Raw genomic sequence first — 18,977 nt, 5'->3', positions numbered from 1 at the left:
GCTGGCCATGTGCATGCGTCGTGGTGTTGCGTCGCGGTTTCCATCATGGCTGACATCGGCTCTCAGGTGATGGCGGGGCTGTTGATTTTGGCGAGTAAGCAATTTTATACGAATATATAACCCTGAACTTTGCCTGCATTCTGTAAATTAGCACATTTTAAGTCGATTTAGCCAAAAATAGTGCTGCTGTAATGCGCCGTTTGTGCTAATTGGAGGTCACAAACAGACAAACAGAGCATGAGAGTTTTAGTAGCATCTGGATGTCAGAGTTAGATTTTTTTTACATAGAGAGTGGTGTGTGCTTGACATGCACTACTGGGGTAGTGTATAGAATATTTAATTCTATTTGAATCATTTTTAAATGTCTCTTACTATCAGCCACTTTTGACAGTAGTGAGTTACTAAAGGCCTTTAGCTGACCTGGGGGTGGGGGGGGGGAAGCCTCACATCGGACACCCAAGGCCTAGTCATCATTGTAGCCCACTGCTTTTCACAAAGCAATTCTCTGGTATGGGAAACTAATTAAACTGGCCACTTATCTTTGGAAAAGGTTAGTATGGAACAGCAAGTTTGGGTAGCTAGTTAAACCAGATTGATCCCAGTCCTATCTTTTCTAAATCAAGATGGTGTCAGACTTAGAGAAGATGGTGATAATCCCATCTGCTGGTCAGTAGAAATGTAGGTAGTGTTACATATTGCACGGAGCAAGAACTACAATGGAGTAGTATTGGAAGTTTTTAACTGTTGTGTTAGTAACGGTACATGCTGAGTAATTTGTAGTGTGGAAGCTACGAATCTGACCTGCTGTGATGAAAGGCAGATACCTGAAAGCCCGCGTCCAAAAGAGAGTCCTCTGTGCATTGGATGTCCAATCGATACATCGCACGATCAGCCACATCCTCACAATTGAACTGATACGATGCATCCCTTAGACTAACCCACGCCACCCCCACTTCCACATACATGGGAATCACAGAGGAAGTGAATAAGTGAGGTAAACTGAGAAAAATGATGACATGTCTTTCTTGCTTGGTAACAGTCAACTGGCCATCACACCCTTGTGGACCACCGCTGGGAGGTTGCTTCTCTGTGCCTTTCTGATTGATTGATGTTGAGGGCAATGCACTATGAATCTCCTCTTCTCTTGAAGAAGTGTCAATTGGTTCACCTGCTGGGGCGCTGACTTCAACAGCAGAGGATACTTGTGTATCATCAGTTCACTGGCTTATATGATCCAAATGTCGCCTGACAACTCATCTGTCTGTCAGCTCAAGCTCTCCTACTTGATCATGACAATGCCATATGTCTGCCGGTAGCCAGTTTTCTTCCTGCAAGGTGCATGTGTAAACTTGGCCTCTGGCATCAAGCATTTACTTGCAGCAAATTTGCTCCTGGACCACTGGCTGTTGGTGATCTAATGTGGTGCGTAAGGTGCACTTAAACACTAATTTGGTAGGGGATGCTCCTGTAAATTCGTTTTGAGTAAATTGAATTGAATTCAGAATCTGTAATTCATATATGTAAATAGTATGTACAATAAGATATACAACAGAACAGTAGCTTAGAAATACAATTGTATCAGCGTGAATTAATCAGTCTGATTGCCTGGTGGAAGAAGCTGTCCCGGAGCCTGTTGGTCCTGGCTTTTGTGCTGTGATACAGTTTCCCGGATGGTAACAGCTGCAACAGTTTGTGGTTGGGATGACTTGGGTCCCCATTGATCCTTCGGGCCCTTTTTACACACCTGTCACTGTAAATGTCCTGTGGTAATGGAAAAGGAAATAGTTAATTTTGTCATCAAGTCACCCTGAGTTTGTTTCCAAAGGCTTCGTTTCACTGTTTGCATTGCTCACTTCATCGGGTGTGATAACGAGTTGTTGTCAGGTGCCTAATACTACTCTTCTCAACAAACTCGTTAAATTCTGCACTTGTGACAGCCAGATATATCACATCTGCTCTCTGTAGTCGATCAAGTTCTTCTTCTACCTTTGGGCCTGCCGCATATGGCACTGGGCTGCCCTTGTAAAACTTCTACTGACAGTTCTCCTAAAACTTGAATTTAGCCACAGGACTACGATACTGACTCAGAGCGTCTGCTTGGAAAACCCACTGGTGTCTTTGCAATAGAGAATTCAGTGTGGGTTTTCCCACAATACTGTTGATGCAGGATAGCACTGATGCATCTTTTAAATATAATTTTTGCCCAGCACATCAGGCTGTTGGCTTTCCCTGACCACATGCATGGGTAAGAGAAACAGATCCTCCTGGTGAACCACTTCTGCCCTAAACATAGAAACATAGAAAATAGGTGCAGGAGTAGGTCATTCGGCCCTTCGAGCCTGCACCGCCATTTATTATGATCATGGCTGATCATCCAACTCAGAACCCTGCACCAGCCTTCCCTCCATACCCCCTGATCCCCGTAGCCACAAGGGCCATATCTAACTCCCTCTTAAATATAGCCAATGAACTGGCCTCAACTGTTTCCTGTGGCAGAGAATTCCACAGATTCACCACTCTCTGTGTGAAGAAGTTTTTCCTAATCTTGGTCCTAAAACGCTTCCCCTTTATCCTCAAACTGTGACCCCTCTCTGGACTTCCCCAACATCGGGAACAATCTTCCTGCTCTAGCCTGTCCAATCCCTTTAGGATTTTATACGTTTCAATCAGATTCCCCCTCAATCTTCTAAATTCCAACGAGTACAAGCCCAGTTCATCCAGTCTTTCTTCATATGAAAGTCCTGCCATCCCAGGAATCAATCTGGTGAACCTTCTTTGTACTCCCTCTATAGCAAGGATGACTTTCCTCAGATTAGGGGACCAAAACTGCACACAATACTCCAGGTGTGGTCTCACCAAGGCCTTGTACAACTGCAGTAGGACCTCCCTGCTCCTGTACTCGAATCCTCTCGCTATAAATGCCAGCATACCATTCGCCTTTTTCACCGCCTGCTGTACCTGCATGCCCACTTTCAATGACTGGTGTATAATGACACCCAGGTCTCGTTGCACCTCCCCTTTTCCTAATCGGCCACCATTCAGACAATAATCTGTTTTCCTATTTTTGCCACCAAAGTGGATAACTTCACATTTATCCACATTAAATTGCATCTGCCATGAATTTGCCCACTCACCCAACCTATCCAAGTCACCCTGCATCCTCTTAGCATCCTCCTCACAGCTAACACTGCCGCCCAGCTTTGTGTCATCCGCAAACTTGGAGATGCTGCATTTAATTCCCTCATCCAAGTCATTAATATATATTGTAAACAACTGGGGTCCCAGCACTGAGCCTTGCGTTACCCCAGTAGTCACTGCCTGCCATTCTGAAAAGGTCCCGTTTATTCCCACTCTTTGCTTCCTGTCTGCTAACCAATTCTCTATCCACATCAATACCTTACCCCCAATACCGTGTGCTTTAAGTTTGCACACTAATCTCCTGTGTGGGACCTTGTCAAAAGCCTTTTGAAAATCCAAATATACCACATCCACTGGTTCTCCCCTATCCACTCTACTAGTTACATCCTCAAAAAATTCTATGAGATTCGTCAGACATGATTTTCCTTTCACAAATCCATGCTGACTTTGTCCGATCATTTCACTGCTTTCCAAATGTGCTGTTATCACATCTTTGATAACTGACTCCAGCAGTTTCCCCACCACCGACGTTAGGCTAACCGGTCTATAATTCCCCGGTTTCTCTCTCCCTCCTTTTTTAAAAAGACACCACTTTACCTACAGTGTAGCTGCAAAACACTTGTGTTCAGCCGTCGCAATTTCAGAAACTGACAATTGGCTTAACCAGTGATGGCTGACTCGGTATCCATCCAAATTTCATGTCTGGTTGTGCACTGTGAGTGTAACCAGTGGCCCATGTCATGGGTTTGGAAAATTCTTCTTCCACTTCTTCGCTCTGGATGATTCCTTGTGTGATTGAATTATGCTGTTTTCTCATGGCGCATTGCTTAGTGAAGCACACCTTCTTGAGATGGTCTACCTTCTGACTGAACCAGCAGACTGTCTTTTGACGCTTGCAATCGGACAACTTGAGCATGACTATGGCAATGGCATCTCTGTGGAAGTTTTTATGATTCCTCTGGAGACTGTAGGCTGTGAGTCGATATCTACTGGGAAACATCAATGTTTTCGGGAGTGGGCTCTTGCTCCAGTACTGTCTGAATGATGATGGGTGTGACTGAATCTGTCTAAGGCCTCTCTTGACTGCTTCCTGGTGCTGAACTGCGGAGCATACTTTGTCCCAGGACAAACAGTACTTTTTGGACTGGAGGTTTTCCTGAGTCCTCCTATCTTGGATTCCAATAATTAACGTTTAGATAGGCATTGCTTCTTTGAATTTGCTCAGTACCTTTGTACTTGCATTCCTAAGCCATTACGTTTAGTCTTGTGAAGATAGCTTAAGTGAGTGGGCTTTGCAGCTGGTGTTAAAACTGGTGGGAGTGCGATGTAATCTAGGAAGGTCGTCTTTCATTGCAGCCCAGTTCAGTGGTCAGCTTTGCCAGTGCTGTGGCCCACAATAGATGTATCTTATTTTGCCCCTCATTGCCAAAATGTTACATATTGTACAGAGCAAGAACTACAATGGATAGTATGAGTGAACATTTTTACTTAGTCATGCAAGTAATGATACATCCTGGGCAACAAATAGTGTGGGAGCTACAAACTGGGCCCACCTTGATGAAAGACATCTGCACTCAAAACCTCACTCCTAAAAGAGAGTCTTCTGCGCATAGGAAGCCCTTTGATTTACCACGCGATCGATCGGCCACATGCACACTCACCACATTCTCACAAACAAACTGATAAGGTACAGATAGTAGACGCAACAGTTGTCCATGGCCTGCCTTAATCTTGCTCAGACCATTCAGTCTGTCAAACATGAGGGACTTCAGACCATCCTTCTCAGTTTTGGTTGCTCACAAAGGTTTGTATCCATCTGGCATTTGTTTTATCATTGCATGCTGTGATCCTGATCCATACAGGACCACTTCAGGCAGAAAGATCAAGCCCTTTATAAGATCGACCCCATCCTGGCTGCCGAGCAACAAGCAAAGCCGAGGATTCGGGGCCTTCCCCTCCATAGATTCCGGACCACACAGCAACAGCGGCAGCGAAAAAGGCATTTCAGAAGTTTCTCCAGATGTTCCTCCGTTCTCTCACATCTGTTTCCATCAAATCAGGCTTGTGCACGGCACCCTACTTGTCAGGTTACAGATATCATTCACCGGAGTGGCCGTGCAAGCTGCGTCGCGCTGCCATCTTCTCCTCCTCCTACCTCACCAGTACCCAGCTTTTGGCCTTCCTAGATATGCCCTCAAAAGTAACTCAGTTTTGTTGAATACAGTTTTCCAATTATGTGCTTCACGGAAGTCCATGCATCCAGTATTCTGAGCTCCACATATAGTACACAATGCCAAATGTTACCCGTTAAAATCTCATCTTTGAGATGAAGTATTATTGAGAGTTCTAAAATAGTTGAACTTTTGATGTCTGATATAAAATCCATTCCTTGGTTGCTCTTGTTCTCTCCATATTGCACTCTTTCAATTACTTCGTACTTCTGATGAACATTGTGATTAGTCAATGGATTATATTTACAGATGACATAAGTATGGGAATCAAAGTTGTTTTAGAAATTGTTTGAACAAATTGTACATTTCAGAATGAAAATCATAATCCAAATCTGTTATATTGTACTTTCCAACAATATTTTATGCAGCATTCTTTATGTCCATTATTGAACAGGCCAGTAAACTGCTGTTGCCAGTGGACTTGATTTTTGAAGTGAGGTTGCTGTTGTAATTAAAAACAGGAATTGCTAGAGATTTGCAGCAAATCGGAGCTTCTACAAAAATAAAGTCTCTTTGCAATAACCTTTCATTAGAACTCATTCAGACACTAGACAATTGTGTTTTCATTGCCAAAGCGACTGCATGATTACTGAGCATTTCCAGCATTTTCAGTTTTTATTTCAGGTTTCCTGCGTTGGTGATTTTTTTCCCCCATTTTTGTGGCACAAGTAAGTAGGTTAAACAACAATATACCCAGCAGGCTTCCACAGGTATTCTTGTCATAGTGACAAGGTCTACTAATTAAGTTTATTGAGAAATGAACTTCAGAAAATAGACTGAAAATTATATTTCTATTATTATTCAAAATGAAGGCATTGAGAGACCAGGAAACCCTTAGTAACTGGGCCCTAGTTTAACATCTCATTTGAAAGATTACACTTCCAGTGATTACAGCACTCTCTTGGGACAGCACTGCTGTGCCTTATTAGACTTTTGTTACTAAATTGCTCAAGTATGAATGGACCAATTCTAAAATCCTACAGAAAGCAGTGGATATGGTGCAGTCCATCATGGGTAAAGCCCTCCCCGTCATTAAGCATTCTCGTTGTCGCACGAAAGCAGCATCCATCATCAGGGATGCCCGCCACCCAGGACACGGTCTCTTCTCACTGTTGCCATCAGAAAGAACATACAGGAGTCTCAGGGCTCACCATCAGGTTCAGGAATAGTTATTACTCCTCAACCATCAGGCTCTTGAACCAAAAGGGATAATTTCACTCAACTTCACTTCTTCATTAAAATGTTCCCACAATCTATAGACTCACTTTTAAGGACTCTACATCTCATGTTCTCAATATTTATTGCTTATTTATTTATTTTTTATTATTGTATCTTTTTGTATTTGCACAGTTTGTGTCTTGTGCACACTGATTGAACACCCAAGCTGGTGATGTCTTTCATTGATTCTATAATGGCTATTATTCTATCATGAATTTATTGAGTATGCCCACAAGAAAATGAACCTCAGGGTTGTATATGGTAACACATGTACTTTGATAATAAGTTTACTTTGAACTTTGAACCTACATTTTCTGCTGAAAGGCAGTCTGTTTGTATATTGTCGCAAATGTTATGGGGCTCAAGTAATTTCATGTGTATGCATGTAAAGTAACTCCAGTTCAAAACCAAATATAGTTTTATTGGCTAGACCACAATTTTTGTTTTATTTTGTGTCTTTTCTGTTGACATAGGCTTCAAAGGCAAATCGAAGCCCAATCTTTTAAAGCAAGAGACCAGTAGCATTGCTTGTGGGTTGCGTATCCTGTTTCGAATGTACACAGATGAAAATCGTAGTGATGCCTGGGCGGAAGTTCAGCATCGATTATTAAAGTAAGTAACAATTCTTATGACTGTAGTTGGAAAACTCAGCAGTATTTTTGATGCTTCTCAATTTGTTAACAAACATTGTGTAATGGGGAGAGGGGAAATAAAATCACCCATTTATCATAATTAGGAAATTATGATATTTCTTTGTGTATATGCAGTAGTTAGGATTGCTGTGTAAACCTGCCACTTCTGCTCATGGGTGTATGTTAACTGTTCTGTGGGTGGGGTTTCTCTGCAACTGCTTGATGTCTGAAAGTCGTAAAAAAAAGTACAGTTTGGGAACAGGCCCTTTGGCCCATCTAGTCTGTGCGGAAACCATTTAAACTGCCTTCTTCCATCTACCTGCACAGGGACCATAGCCCTCCATACTCCTACCATTCATGTACCAATCCAGACTTCACTTAAACATTGAAATTGAGCTCGCATTCACCACTTGCACTGGAAGCCTGTTCCACACTCTTAATGACCTTCTGAGTGAAGAAGTTTTCCCTCATGTTGCCCTTAAACATTTTTCCTTTCACCCTTAACCCTTGACCTCTGGTTATAGTCCCACCCAACCTCTGTAGAAAGAGACTGCTTGCATTTACCCTATCTATACCACTCATAATTTTGTATGCCTCTGTCAAATCTCCTCTCAATCTTATATGTTCTAAGGAATAAAGTCCTAACTTATTCAATCTTTCCTTACAACTCAGATCCTCTGGACTCAACAACATCCTTGTAAATTTTCTCCATACTCTTTCAACCTTGTTTACATCTTTCTTGTTAGGTAGGTGACCAAAACTGAACACAATGCTCCAAATTAATTGTCACCAACGTCTTATACAACTTTAACATAACACCCCATTTCCAGTAGTCAGTATTTTGCTTTATGAAGGCCAATGTGCCAAGAGCTTGCTTTATGACCCTATCTACCTGTAATGCAACTTTCAATGAATTATGACTTGTATTCCCAGATCCCTTTGCTCTACTGCACTCCACAGTGCCCTACTGTACACTGTGTAAGTCCTACCTTGGTTGACCTTACCAAAATGCAACACCTCCTGTGTGTCTGCATTAAATTCCACCTGTCATTTTTCAGTCCATTTTTCCAGCTGATGCCGATCCCGATCCCTCTGTGAGCCACGATAGCCTTCCTTGCTGTCCAGTAAACCCCTAATCCTGGTGTCATCTGCAGATTTGCTGATCCACTTAATCACATTATCATCCAGATGATTGATATAGATGACAAACAACACACCCAGCACTGATCCCTGAAGCACTACACTAGTCACAGGCCTCCAATCAGAGAAGCAACCATCTACTACAGCTCACTGGCTTCTCCCACAAAGCCAATGTCTAATCCAGTTTACTACATCATCTTGAATGCTAAGCAACTGAACCTTCTTGACCAACCTGCCATGCGAGACCTTGTCAGATGCCTTGCTAAGTCCATGTAGACACCATCTACTGCTTTGCCTTCATCCACTTTCCTGGTAACTTTCTCGAAAAACTCTCGAAAAAAAAGATTGGTTAGATATGACCTACCACGCATGAAGCCGAAGCCATGCTTGCTATCCTTAAACAGTCTGTGTTTACCCAAATACTCATATATCCGATCCTTCTAATAACTTTCCCACTACTGATGTCAGACTCAGTCATCTGTACAAAATGACAGTGCTATATTGCTACATTTTAAAAGATATGAGGATATCATTTACACTGGAGTCACCAACACCTCCCCAGTCCTCAGTGATGTGTTAAATTAACTCCAGTGACATCGATCAACCAAATTTATTTCCTGTGGAATGATAACTTTTTCTGAACCATTATTCATGTCCACACCACAGTTAAGAATAGAGCCAAAAGATTTCTTCATTTTGAGCTACCTCTCTGATGGAACTCTTTAAAACTGTGGTTAAGCTACATGTGGAATATTGTGCGCAGTTCTGCTTGCCACGTTACAGAAAGGATGTGGAAGCTTTGGCGACGGTGCAGGAGTTCACTCAGACATTGCTTGGAATAAAATGTATTCCCTATGATGAGAGGTTGGACAAAATTCAGACGGGGTAAATTAATAATTCAGCAAGGATTAGATGGGCTAAAGGACCTGGTTTCTGTGCTGTAGTGTTTTATGATTTCTATGGCTCTTGGATTGTTTTCTCTGGAGCTTCAGAGGCTGAGGAGCAATCTACTGGGGTGTATGAAATTACAAGAAGCATAGGTTAGATGGTCAATTTCTTCTACAGGATGAAAATGTTCAAAGCTGGAGAACGTAGCTTTAAGGTGAAGAGAGGATAAGAGCATAAAATGTAGGAGCAGAATTAGGCTATTTGGCCCACTGAGTGTGCTCCGCCATTTCATCATGGCTGATCCGATTTTCCTCTTGGCCCCAATCTCCTGCCTTCTCCCCATGTCCCTTCACACCCTGACCAACCAAGAATCTATCAACTTCTGCCATAAATATACACAGCCACCTGTGGCAAAGAATTCTACAGATTCACTCTCTGGCTAAAGGAATTCTTCCTCATCTCCATTCTAAAAGGATGCCCCTCTATTCTGAGGCCGTGTCCTCTGGTCTTCGACTCTCCCACCATAGGACACATCCTCTCCACATCCAGTCTAACGAGGCTTTTCACCAATCAATGGAGTTTAATGAGGTCATCTCTCAGTTATTAGAATTGTGGTGAATACAGGCCCAAAACCATCAGACGCTCTTTATATGACAAACCATTCAATCCTGGAATAATTTTTGTGAACCTCCTTTGAACTTTCTTTAGTTTCACTATATCCTTTCTAAGACAAAAGGCCCACAACTGCTCACAATACTCCCAGTGAGGCCTCACCAGTGCTTTATCAAGTCTCAACATTACATCCTTGCTTGTATATTCTAGTCCTCGAATGCTAACATCACATTTGCCTTCCTCACCGCAGACTCAACCTGCAAATTGACCTCTAGGTAATCCTGCCCGTCCCTTTGCACCTCAATTTTTTGTATTTTCTCGCCATATAGAAAATAGTCAACCCTTTCATTTCTTCTACCAAAGTGGATGATCATACACTTCCCGACACTGTATTCCACCTGCCATTTATTTGCCCATTCTCCTAAGCCGTCTATCCTTCTGTGGCATCTTTACTTCTTCAAAACTACCTGCCCCTTCACGTATCTTCATAACGCCTGTAAACTTTGCAACAAAGCCATCAGTTGGATCCTTAAACTTCCGGCTTAAGATGGCGTACTGAAGACATGCGACAACTTACTTGTGGTTTGAGAGCAAAGGAATTAGATTGAAACCATTATTAATAACACATTTTTGAAATAAATTGTGATAAACTATCACCACAAGCACTGAAGAAGCGAGTGAGAGGAAAGCGAACTGGAGAGATGTGCCTGGTGGTGCGCTGTGGAGAAGCAGTCTCACAATCTACATCAGGTCTCACCAATGTACAGGAGGCCACACTGGGAGCACCAGACACATTATATGACCCCAACAGACTCAGGTGAAGTGTTGTCTCACCTGGAAGCACTATTTAGGGCCCTGAAAGATAGTGAAGGAGGAGGTGTAGGGGCAGGTGTAGCACTTGTTCCACTTGCAAGGAGAAGTGCTGGGAGGAACGAATGGACAAGGGAGTCACGTAGGGAGCGATCCCCGTGGAAAGTGGGGTGGAGGGAAAGAAGTGCTTGGTGGTGTGATCCCGTTGGAGATGGTGCTTCACTGAGAACCTGTGCTCCATCCGTCAGAAAAAAAACAGGATCTCCTGGTGGCTACCCGTTTTAATTCCGCTTCCCATTCCCAATCCAATATGTCCAACCATGGCCTCCTCCATCATTGTGATAAGGCAACACTTAGATTGGAGGAACAATACCTTATATTCCATTTGAGTAGCCTCCAGCCTGATGTCATTAACATCGATTTCTCACAATTCTGGTAATGCCCCCCAACTACCCCCCCCATCCCCCTTCACCATTTCCCACCCCCTTTTCCCTCTCACACCTTGTCTCCTGGCCCACCCAGCGCCTGCTCTGGTGCTCCTCCCTCCCTTTTCTTTCTTCCAGGTCCTTCTGCCTCTTTCAGCTCTCAACTTCCAAGTTCTTGACTTCATCCCTCCCCCTTCAGGTTTCTCCTATCACTTTGTGTTTGTCTCTCCCCTTCCCCCCCCCCGACCTTTTTAAATCTATTCCTCGGCTGTTTTTCTCCAGTCCTGCTGAAGGGTTTCGGCCTGAAAGGTCGACTGTACTCTTTTCCATAGATGCTGCCTGGCCTGCTGAGTTCCTCCAGCATTTGTGTTGTTTGGATTTTCTCTTGTTTGTATTCAAAAATGTGGTTTGCAACTAAGCTGTATATATTTTTATACAGTACTGCACATACAGTGATTCTTGTGAATTGTATTTAATTGATTGATTCCAACTGTTATCTTTCAATAGTGTTTGCAGTGAAGCTCTCAGCTACTTCCTCACACTTACCTCAGAGAGTCATCGAGAAGCCTGGACAAATCTCTTGCTACTATTTTTAACTAAAGTCCTTAAAATAAATGATGAAAGGGTAAGAATCATAATTAAAACAAACCATTTTTGAAAATAGAGATTTATTGTTGATTATGATGAGTCTTTAGTTGATTCAGAAAAGTTGGACACTTTCATTAGGCAATTAATATTTTTGAGTTGGAAGACTACAGGTTCAAGTCTCACTCCAGCAATGAAGTGCTTAAAGGCTAACACTCCACTGCAGTAGTGCGAGAATGGTGCACTGTTGAAGGTATTGTCTTACAGATGAGGCCCTGTCTTCTCTTGCATATGGCTGTAAAAGATTCCATTCCATTATTTAAAAAAAATGTGAGAGATTATTTCAGTGTTCTGGTCAGTATTTTATCCCTCAAATCACAACAGAGTATCTGATCATCTCCAGGTTGCTGTATCTAGGGAGCTGTCTGTGTCGCCATGCTTCTGGCACCAACATAGCATCCCACAACTCGCTAACCCTAACCATATGTCCTTGGAATGTGGGAAGAAACTGAAACCTCTGGAGGACACCTAGTGGTCACAGAGAGAACATACAAATTCAGTGGCAGAAATCAAACCGTTGATGGTGCTGCAAAGTAATTGTGATAACCGCTACACTAACGTGCCACACCTTATGCCTATCCCTCTTATAATGCCTCATAATCTTGTATGTCTCTATCAAGTCACCTCTTATCCTCCTCTGCATCAAAGAGGAAGGCCCTAGTTCACTCAGCCTTTCCTCATAAGACATGTTCTCTAAGCATTCTGGTAAATCTCCTCTGCACTCTCTCTAATGTTTTCACATTCTTCTTTTAATTAGGTGAGAAGAACTGAACATAATACTCAAAATGTGATTTTTATAGCGTTAAACATTACCTCACAACTCTTGAACTCATTCCCTGATTAATGAAGCCAACAAACCATTTATCATTCTATCATTGGCAGCTTTGAGGGATTTATGGACTTGGACCCCAAGATTCTTCAGTTACTCCACACTGCTAAGAATCCTGCCACTAACCTTGTTTTCTGCTTTAAGTTCAACTTTCCAAAGTGTATCGATTGACACTTCTCAGGATTTAACTCCATCTGCCACTTATCAACTCAATCTAAATCCTATCAATGTCCTGTTCTAACCTATGACAACCTTTTACACACTGCACAACACTAACCTTCGTGTCATCTTTCTAACCCACCCTTCCAATTCCAATTCTTCATCTAAGACATTAATAAAAAATCACAAAAAGCAGGGATTCCAGAACAGATCCCTGCAGATCATCACAGGTCACCAACTTCCAGACAGATGAACATTTAATGTTCAGTGTCAAAGTATTTTGGCACTGACAGTTGTTGACCTATTCAATATATTTTGTTTCCAGTCTCAGTCATCTCAGAATATTTTTACAGACATATAATTTAAGTGCTGACTGAGTGGTGTTCACTTAGAAAATTATCCCAACTAGCAGCAATTCATTGTTCATAATTACTGTTGAACATGTAATACAAAATTTCTAATATATCCTGGTAAAACTGATTGTTAAATTGTAAGTGTTTTTCCTGCAATATGCAATGTCATCCCTGTATTCCTTATTAACATGGCCTCCACATCTGCTTACCAATGGAAATGGACACACGTTTAGGCAAAGCCATTTTATTAAGATCAAGTGAGATTAATACAGTATTTATATCAATCAAGTTAGCATATTTTTCAGTGTCATGAAGGTTGAATGTACAAATTTTCAGTGCATTAAGAGTGAGAACCAATAAAGTAGGGGTCGCCAACCCGTCGATCGCGATCGACCGGTCGATCTTTGAGACTTTCCCAGTCGGTCCCGAAAAAAATGAAAAATAAATACACAAATAGTGCTGTAATGTGAGCATTAAAAAACTAACTAATACTAATTAGGATAATGGTAATATAGCAATATTTTCGCTATTGAAAACTATTTGTAAAGAGAGATTGTTTCCGGGTTGCGGGGTTTTAGTTCCGTTCTTTCTGCCCAGTGCTCATGTGTGTAGCTCCCTCGCCATGCACCGCATTTTCAGCGTAGCCTGTGCTGCATCAAAGTAACTAATTAGATTAGATAGGAGTACAGAGACTGTCGCAAACATCAATATACGGCACTCACTCGTGATATCCTGCAAGGTAGCTATCTAGCATGGCGGAGGCTCTACGAAAGAAGGCGAAAACGTACAACTTCCATCCAGAATGGGAAGAGGAATTTCTATTTACCTTGGTGAAAGACAAGTGTGTATGTATGTTGTGCCACCAAACATAAGCACTGTCTAAAATAGGAAATCTGGAGCGGCACCACGACACCAACCACCAGAAATTTAAAAACACCTACCCCCTAAAGAGCGCAATTCATGCCAGGAAATTTGAGGAGCTGAAATCGGGGTTGAAGGCCCAGCAATCCTTTTCCACAAAACATGCTGCTCAAAACAGGCTGCTATTGAAGCATCATTTCCTGTAAGTCACCTTTTGGCTAAACACAAGAAGCCTTTTACAGATGGCGATTTATTCAAGGAAGCAATGGTCATTACCACAGAGACTGTTTTTAATGACTTTAAAGACAAAAGCGACATCACGACCGCAATACATAATATACCGCTTGGCCCTGCAACAGTGACAAGGAGGGTAGAGTCACCATCAGAGGAAGGGGATCAATAAGTGTTAAAGGACTTGTCACTCTGAATACTCTTCACTGCAGTTCGATGAATCCCTGGATGTAATGCGAACAGCTCAGCTTGTTGTATTTGTCAGAATGGCTTTCCAGGATTTTACAACAAAGGAGGACTTCCTCACTCTTTTGCAATTAAAGGAGAGAACGAGAGGTGAGGATATCTACAATGAGTTTAAAAAATATATCCATGAAAATGACATCCCCATTCATAAACTGGTGGCAATTACTACTGATGGGGCCCCAGCAATGCGTGGTGTGCCCATTGGTTTTATAGCACTGTGCTGTAATGACCCTGATTTTCTCAGCTTCCTGGATTATCACTGTGTGATTCATCAGCAGGCCTTGGCTGGGAAGGTCGTGGACTTTTCTCATGTAATGACACTGGTGGTCAAACTGATAAACTTGGTTCGAACAAAAGTGCTTCAGCACTGCTTATTCAGGGTGTTATTGGATGAGTTTGATGCTGCTTAAGGAGACATAATTCTTCATGCTGATGTTCGGTGGTTGAGTCACAGCAAAGTGCTCCAACAATTTCTTGACTTGCTGCCTGAGATAAAGACTTTCCTGTCAACAAGAAACGAGGAGCACGAGGAGCTTTCAGATGATGCATGGCTACTGGATTTAGCGTTTCTGAGAGACATAACGGCTAAATTAAACGCACTTAATAACGAGCTCATGGGAAAAGACCAACACCTAACCCACATGATAAGCGCAGTAATTGCGTTTAAGGCCAAGCTCGGTGTTTGGATTTCAAATTTAAAGAAAGGGAGGCTGACACACCTTCCCAACTTGGAAAAAATGTTACTGGCCATCACGGAAAAAAATGCTCTTCGCCCTGAGCGGTACTGTGCAAACTGGCAATAGAGTTCGATTGGCGTTTTGGGGAGTTAAACGTCATGAAAGATATTGCTGCATTTTTTTCAAACCCGTTTCAGCCGATCGATATAGAACAGATAGCAGCCAAACTCCAGCAAGTATTTGGTGTGCCAAGTGATTCTGAAATGGAAATAATGGATTTGCAAAGTGACATCAAGCTTAAAGCAAGATCAGGGACGGTGACTTTTGGGGGCTTGTCAGCAGGGAGAAGTTTCCTTATTTCACCGCATGTGCACTAAAAGTCAGTGCCTACTTCAGGTCAACTTATCTGTGTGAAATTGCATTTTCACAGATAAAAATTATTAAATCTAAGTACAGGAGCTCTTTTACTGACAGACACCTCACAGACTGTCTCAGACTGGCTGTCTGTAGTTATGAGCCAAATTTCAGGGAACTAGCAGAAAGTTTTCAGCCCCAGTCATCACGCTGAGTACAACGGGCAATTTTTATTCATTTATTTTTCATGTTGAAATAAAACTAAATAATGAAACTTAGAATTAAAGGTGTGAAGTATTGTAATATTCTTAAAGAAAGATAGCTATGGCCTGTTTGATATGCCAGTTACAGTGTTTTCTTGTTTGAACTAATTTGAAAGTTTGACAGAAGTATTTTGTGTAATTCAAATACAATTAGCCCAAATAAAAGGCCTCAAATTGGAAGTACAATCTGAGCTGTGTTTTCTCTAAACGATTTAGTAGGTAGATCTTGCCTTTCACTAAGGTCGAGGTAGGGGATCTTGGGCTTAAAAAGGTTGGTGACCACTACAATAAAGTATTGAGCACAAGGGCGTCAAAAGATTGTTAAATATTTACATATGGAATCATCTCTTGATTTTGCTTCATTTCTAGTGGAAGAGGTTGCTTTTGAAAACAGATAATTCAGCAACGTAGCATTAGAGATATTGATTACACCTGGATAAATATGTGCAAACTATCTTGATATGTCCGCTTTAAAATGATTTATCTTTTCTATGTTTCCATTACAGTTCAAGGCCCATGCATCAAGGTACTACCCCCTTTTGTGTGAAATTATGCAATTTAATCTGATTCCTGAACTGAGGGCTGTTCTACGAAAGTTTTATCTCCGCATTGGTTTAGTCTTTAAAATCTCTCATCCTTCAGAGCAAGAGCATGGATTCACCAACAAGGAATGATAACTGATCTTAGCCGAGGCATTCTTGTCTATAAATCTGAAAAGGACCAGGCATTTTGCCTACTTTGATTCTCTCCTCCTGCCTTGATCCTCCTTGATCTTTTTGTAAAGGATGGTGCTTAAATCTGTTGATTTAACCTGCCTAAAGATGTGGATAAGTGAACTGTGAACTAAGTTCCTACTGATTTATTTTATTGGATTAATTATCTGAAGATATAGACTGAGTGCTGACATGTGTTCAGCATGGAATCGTCACATATTGAAATGTCATTTGTGTCGAGAAGGACGCTGGGACTCAAAGATGGAACATAAACAGGATACAGTGAACATCCTATAATGGAGAAATATTTAAATGAGTACTGTGGTTTGACAATGAGTAATATTTATGCTGTAAGGGAAATATAATCTTGTTGCATCTTACAGGCAGGTTAGAAAGTATAATTAATTTTGAGTTTCTTACAGATACTAGCAGGTCTCTTGAGCATTATTTAGTAACTATTTTTTGTTTGCACAGCTCAAGATCTTTAGTTATAATGACCATCCTTCTGTGAAATCTGTTGTACAGAGATACAAATCTGTAAAATACAATTTTAACACTATATAGTTCTTCCAGAATGAATTTCTTTTATTTCATTATTTTCTGTTAATTTGTTGGAGTCACTGCAATTTTGTTGTTCATTGTATGCACTGGGTTGTTTTTGCTTTTGGCTTTTGTGAATATTTTTAAATTTTCTTTAATATTGCTCATGCAGATGCATTGGACCCTGGGAGCTATGTGCTTAATAGTTAGTGAAAGGAGGCACTAAGGCCATTACATTAATACATTTAGTGAAATGGTTACCCTGTCAATAAAGATGAGTTTTCCCTACCTGTATATTACAGACTAGGGCCTATTATTTAAACAAAGTGATTGATCCTGTCAACTGGAACTTGAATCATTGCAGGTTGATCTGAGGTGCATCTGCACTGACAAAACTGTGTCCATGTTTGATGTAGGTTCTACTGTCTATGTATAAAATTGATGTTAAATTAAATATATTGAATAATGAATCAGTTTTGGGGCTTGGGATTATGAAATATATTGAAATCTAATTATTAAGAGGCTGTGAACTGGGCTTTAATAAACAAAAACTAAGTGGATACAGGAGTTCCAAGCATTCCTAGTCACTGTGGATGTAGAAAATAAATATTTGGAGAAGGATGAAATATATATGGTACAGACATGTAAAGTTTTCTATGTAAAAAAAATGTACAACTTTCTGTACAATATTGGTTATCATCTGGCGTATTCTAATCAGGTCATAGCTCAATAAAGTTTTGAACTCTCTTTTATCAGTGCAGTCCTCTTCTGATTGGTAGAACACTGACCTTTCATTTGCATCTTTTTCAGCATGCAAAGTCTGAGCTTCACCTGAATGGACAATTCATTGCTGTCATTTTAGCTTGTGGTATCTGTGAAGGAACTAGAACATTTCACGTGTGATGTACGTGTCAGAGCCAGCGGGGCCCTGTGAACAGAACTGAAATCTCATCCTCTGCTTTGGTGGTGCCCAAAATATCAAGGCAAGGGATTAAATTGGAGCCATAGTGACCATTTTCAGATCAAATTGCCATCCTGAGCAACAGCCAAAATGCTGGAGGAACTCAGTGGATCAGGCCGCATTTATGGAGGGAAATGGACAGTCAGTGTTTCAAGTCAAGACCCTTCATCAGGACTAGAAAAAAGAGGGGAGGAGCTAATATAAAAAGGTGAGGGAAGAGGGTGGGACAAGAGCAGGTAGCTATAGGAGAATCCGAGGGATGATTAGCAGGAGTGGGAATGGTGTCAGAAGCTGGGAGGTGACGGGTGGAAGTGACAAATGGCTAAAGATGAAATCTGATAGAGAACAGTGGATTATGGAATAAAGGGAAGGAGGTGAGAAGCAGAACCAGAGGAAGAAATACATTGGAAATGCGTGGATCAATAGGGCAGAGGAAAAGGAGAAGGGGTAATGGGGCCTGTGGGATAAGGGGGGTAAGAAACGGGTAGGTAGAGAGGAATGGTGACCAGAAGTCAGGGAAATCAGTGTTTAAGCTGTTAGGTTGTAGACTACCAAATGGAATATGATGTGCTGTTCTTCTAATCTGTATCTAGCATCACCTTGGCAGTAGAGGAGGCCATGGACTGACATGTAGTGAAATTAAAATCACTGGTCATTGGCTGTTACATAGAACAGTACAGGTTGTTCAGACAGTGATGTGCCAACCTTTTAACGTACTGCAAGTCAATCTAACTCACCTAGCCATCCATTTTTCTTTCACCCATGTGTGTATCTAAAAGTCAATTAAATCTTCCAAATGCATCTGTCTCTCAACCCAGCGGTGTGTTCAGAGCACTTACCACTTTTACTGTTTAAAAAAAACCTCTGACATCCTCCTTCCACCCCGATGCTTTTCTCCAATCACCTTAAAATTATGCCCTCTTGTATTAGCCGTTGACATCCTGAAGTAAAAGGCTGTCTGTGCTTCTCATTATCTTAAACACCTCTATCAAATCACCTCTCATCATCCTCCACTCCAAAGAGAAAAGCCCTGGCTCACTCAACCTGTCCT

At 41.5% G+C, this 18,977-nt stretch overlaps 1 protein-coding gene across 3 annotated transcripts in view; it reads left to right on the top strand.

The window, feature by feature from the left end:
• arfgef1 (ADP-ribosylation factor guanine nucleotide-exchange factor 1 (brefeldin A-inhibited)) overlaps positions 1-17,724 on the top strand; it is a 211,658-nt gene extending 193,934 nt beyond the window's left edge. For 2 of the 3 annotated variants that reach the window (XM_063064730.1, XM_063064749.1), the window contains 3 exons: positions 7,061-7,199; positions 11,602-11,719; positions 16,219-17,724. In XM_063064730.1, coding sequence (XP_062920800.1) covers positions 7,061-7,199; positions 11,602-11,719; positions 16,219-16,386 — 425 coding nt within the window. In that variant the 3' untranslated portion in view covers positions 16,387-17,724. The remainder of the gene's footprint in view (positions 1-7,060; positions 7,200-11,601; positions 11,720-16,218) is intronic. The other variant, XM_063064740.1, reaches the window with a different exon arrangement.
• Positions 17,725-18,977: the final 1,253 nt, after the last annotated feature.

Source organism: Mobula hypostoma, chromosome 1 (genome assembly GCF_963921235.1).
Source record: "Mobula hypostoma chromosome 1, sMobHyp1.1, whole genome shotgun sequence".
Taxonomy (NCBI): domain Eukaryota; kingdom Metazoa; phylum Chordata; class Chondrichthyes; order Myliobatiformes; family Myliobatidae; genus Mobula; species Mobula hypostoma.
Note: the sequence above shows the minus strand (reverse complement) of the source record. Positions and strands in the feature narration are given on the sequence as shown.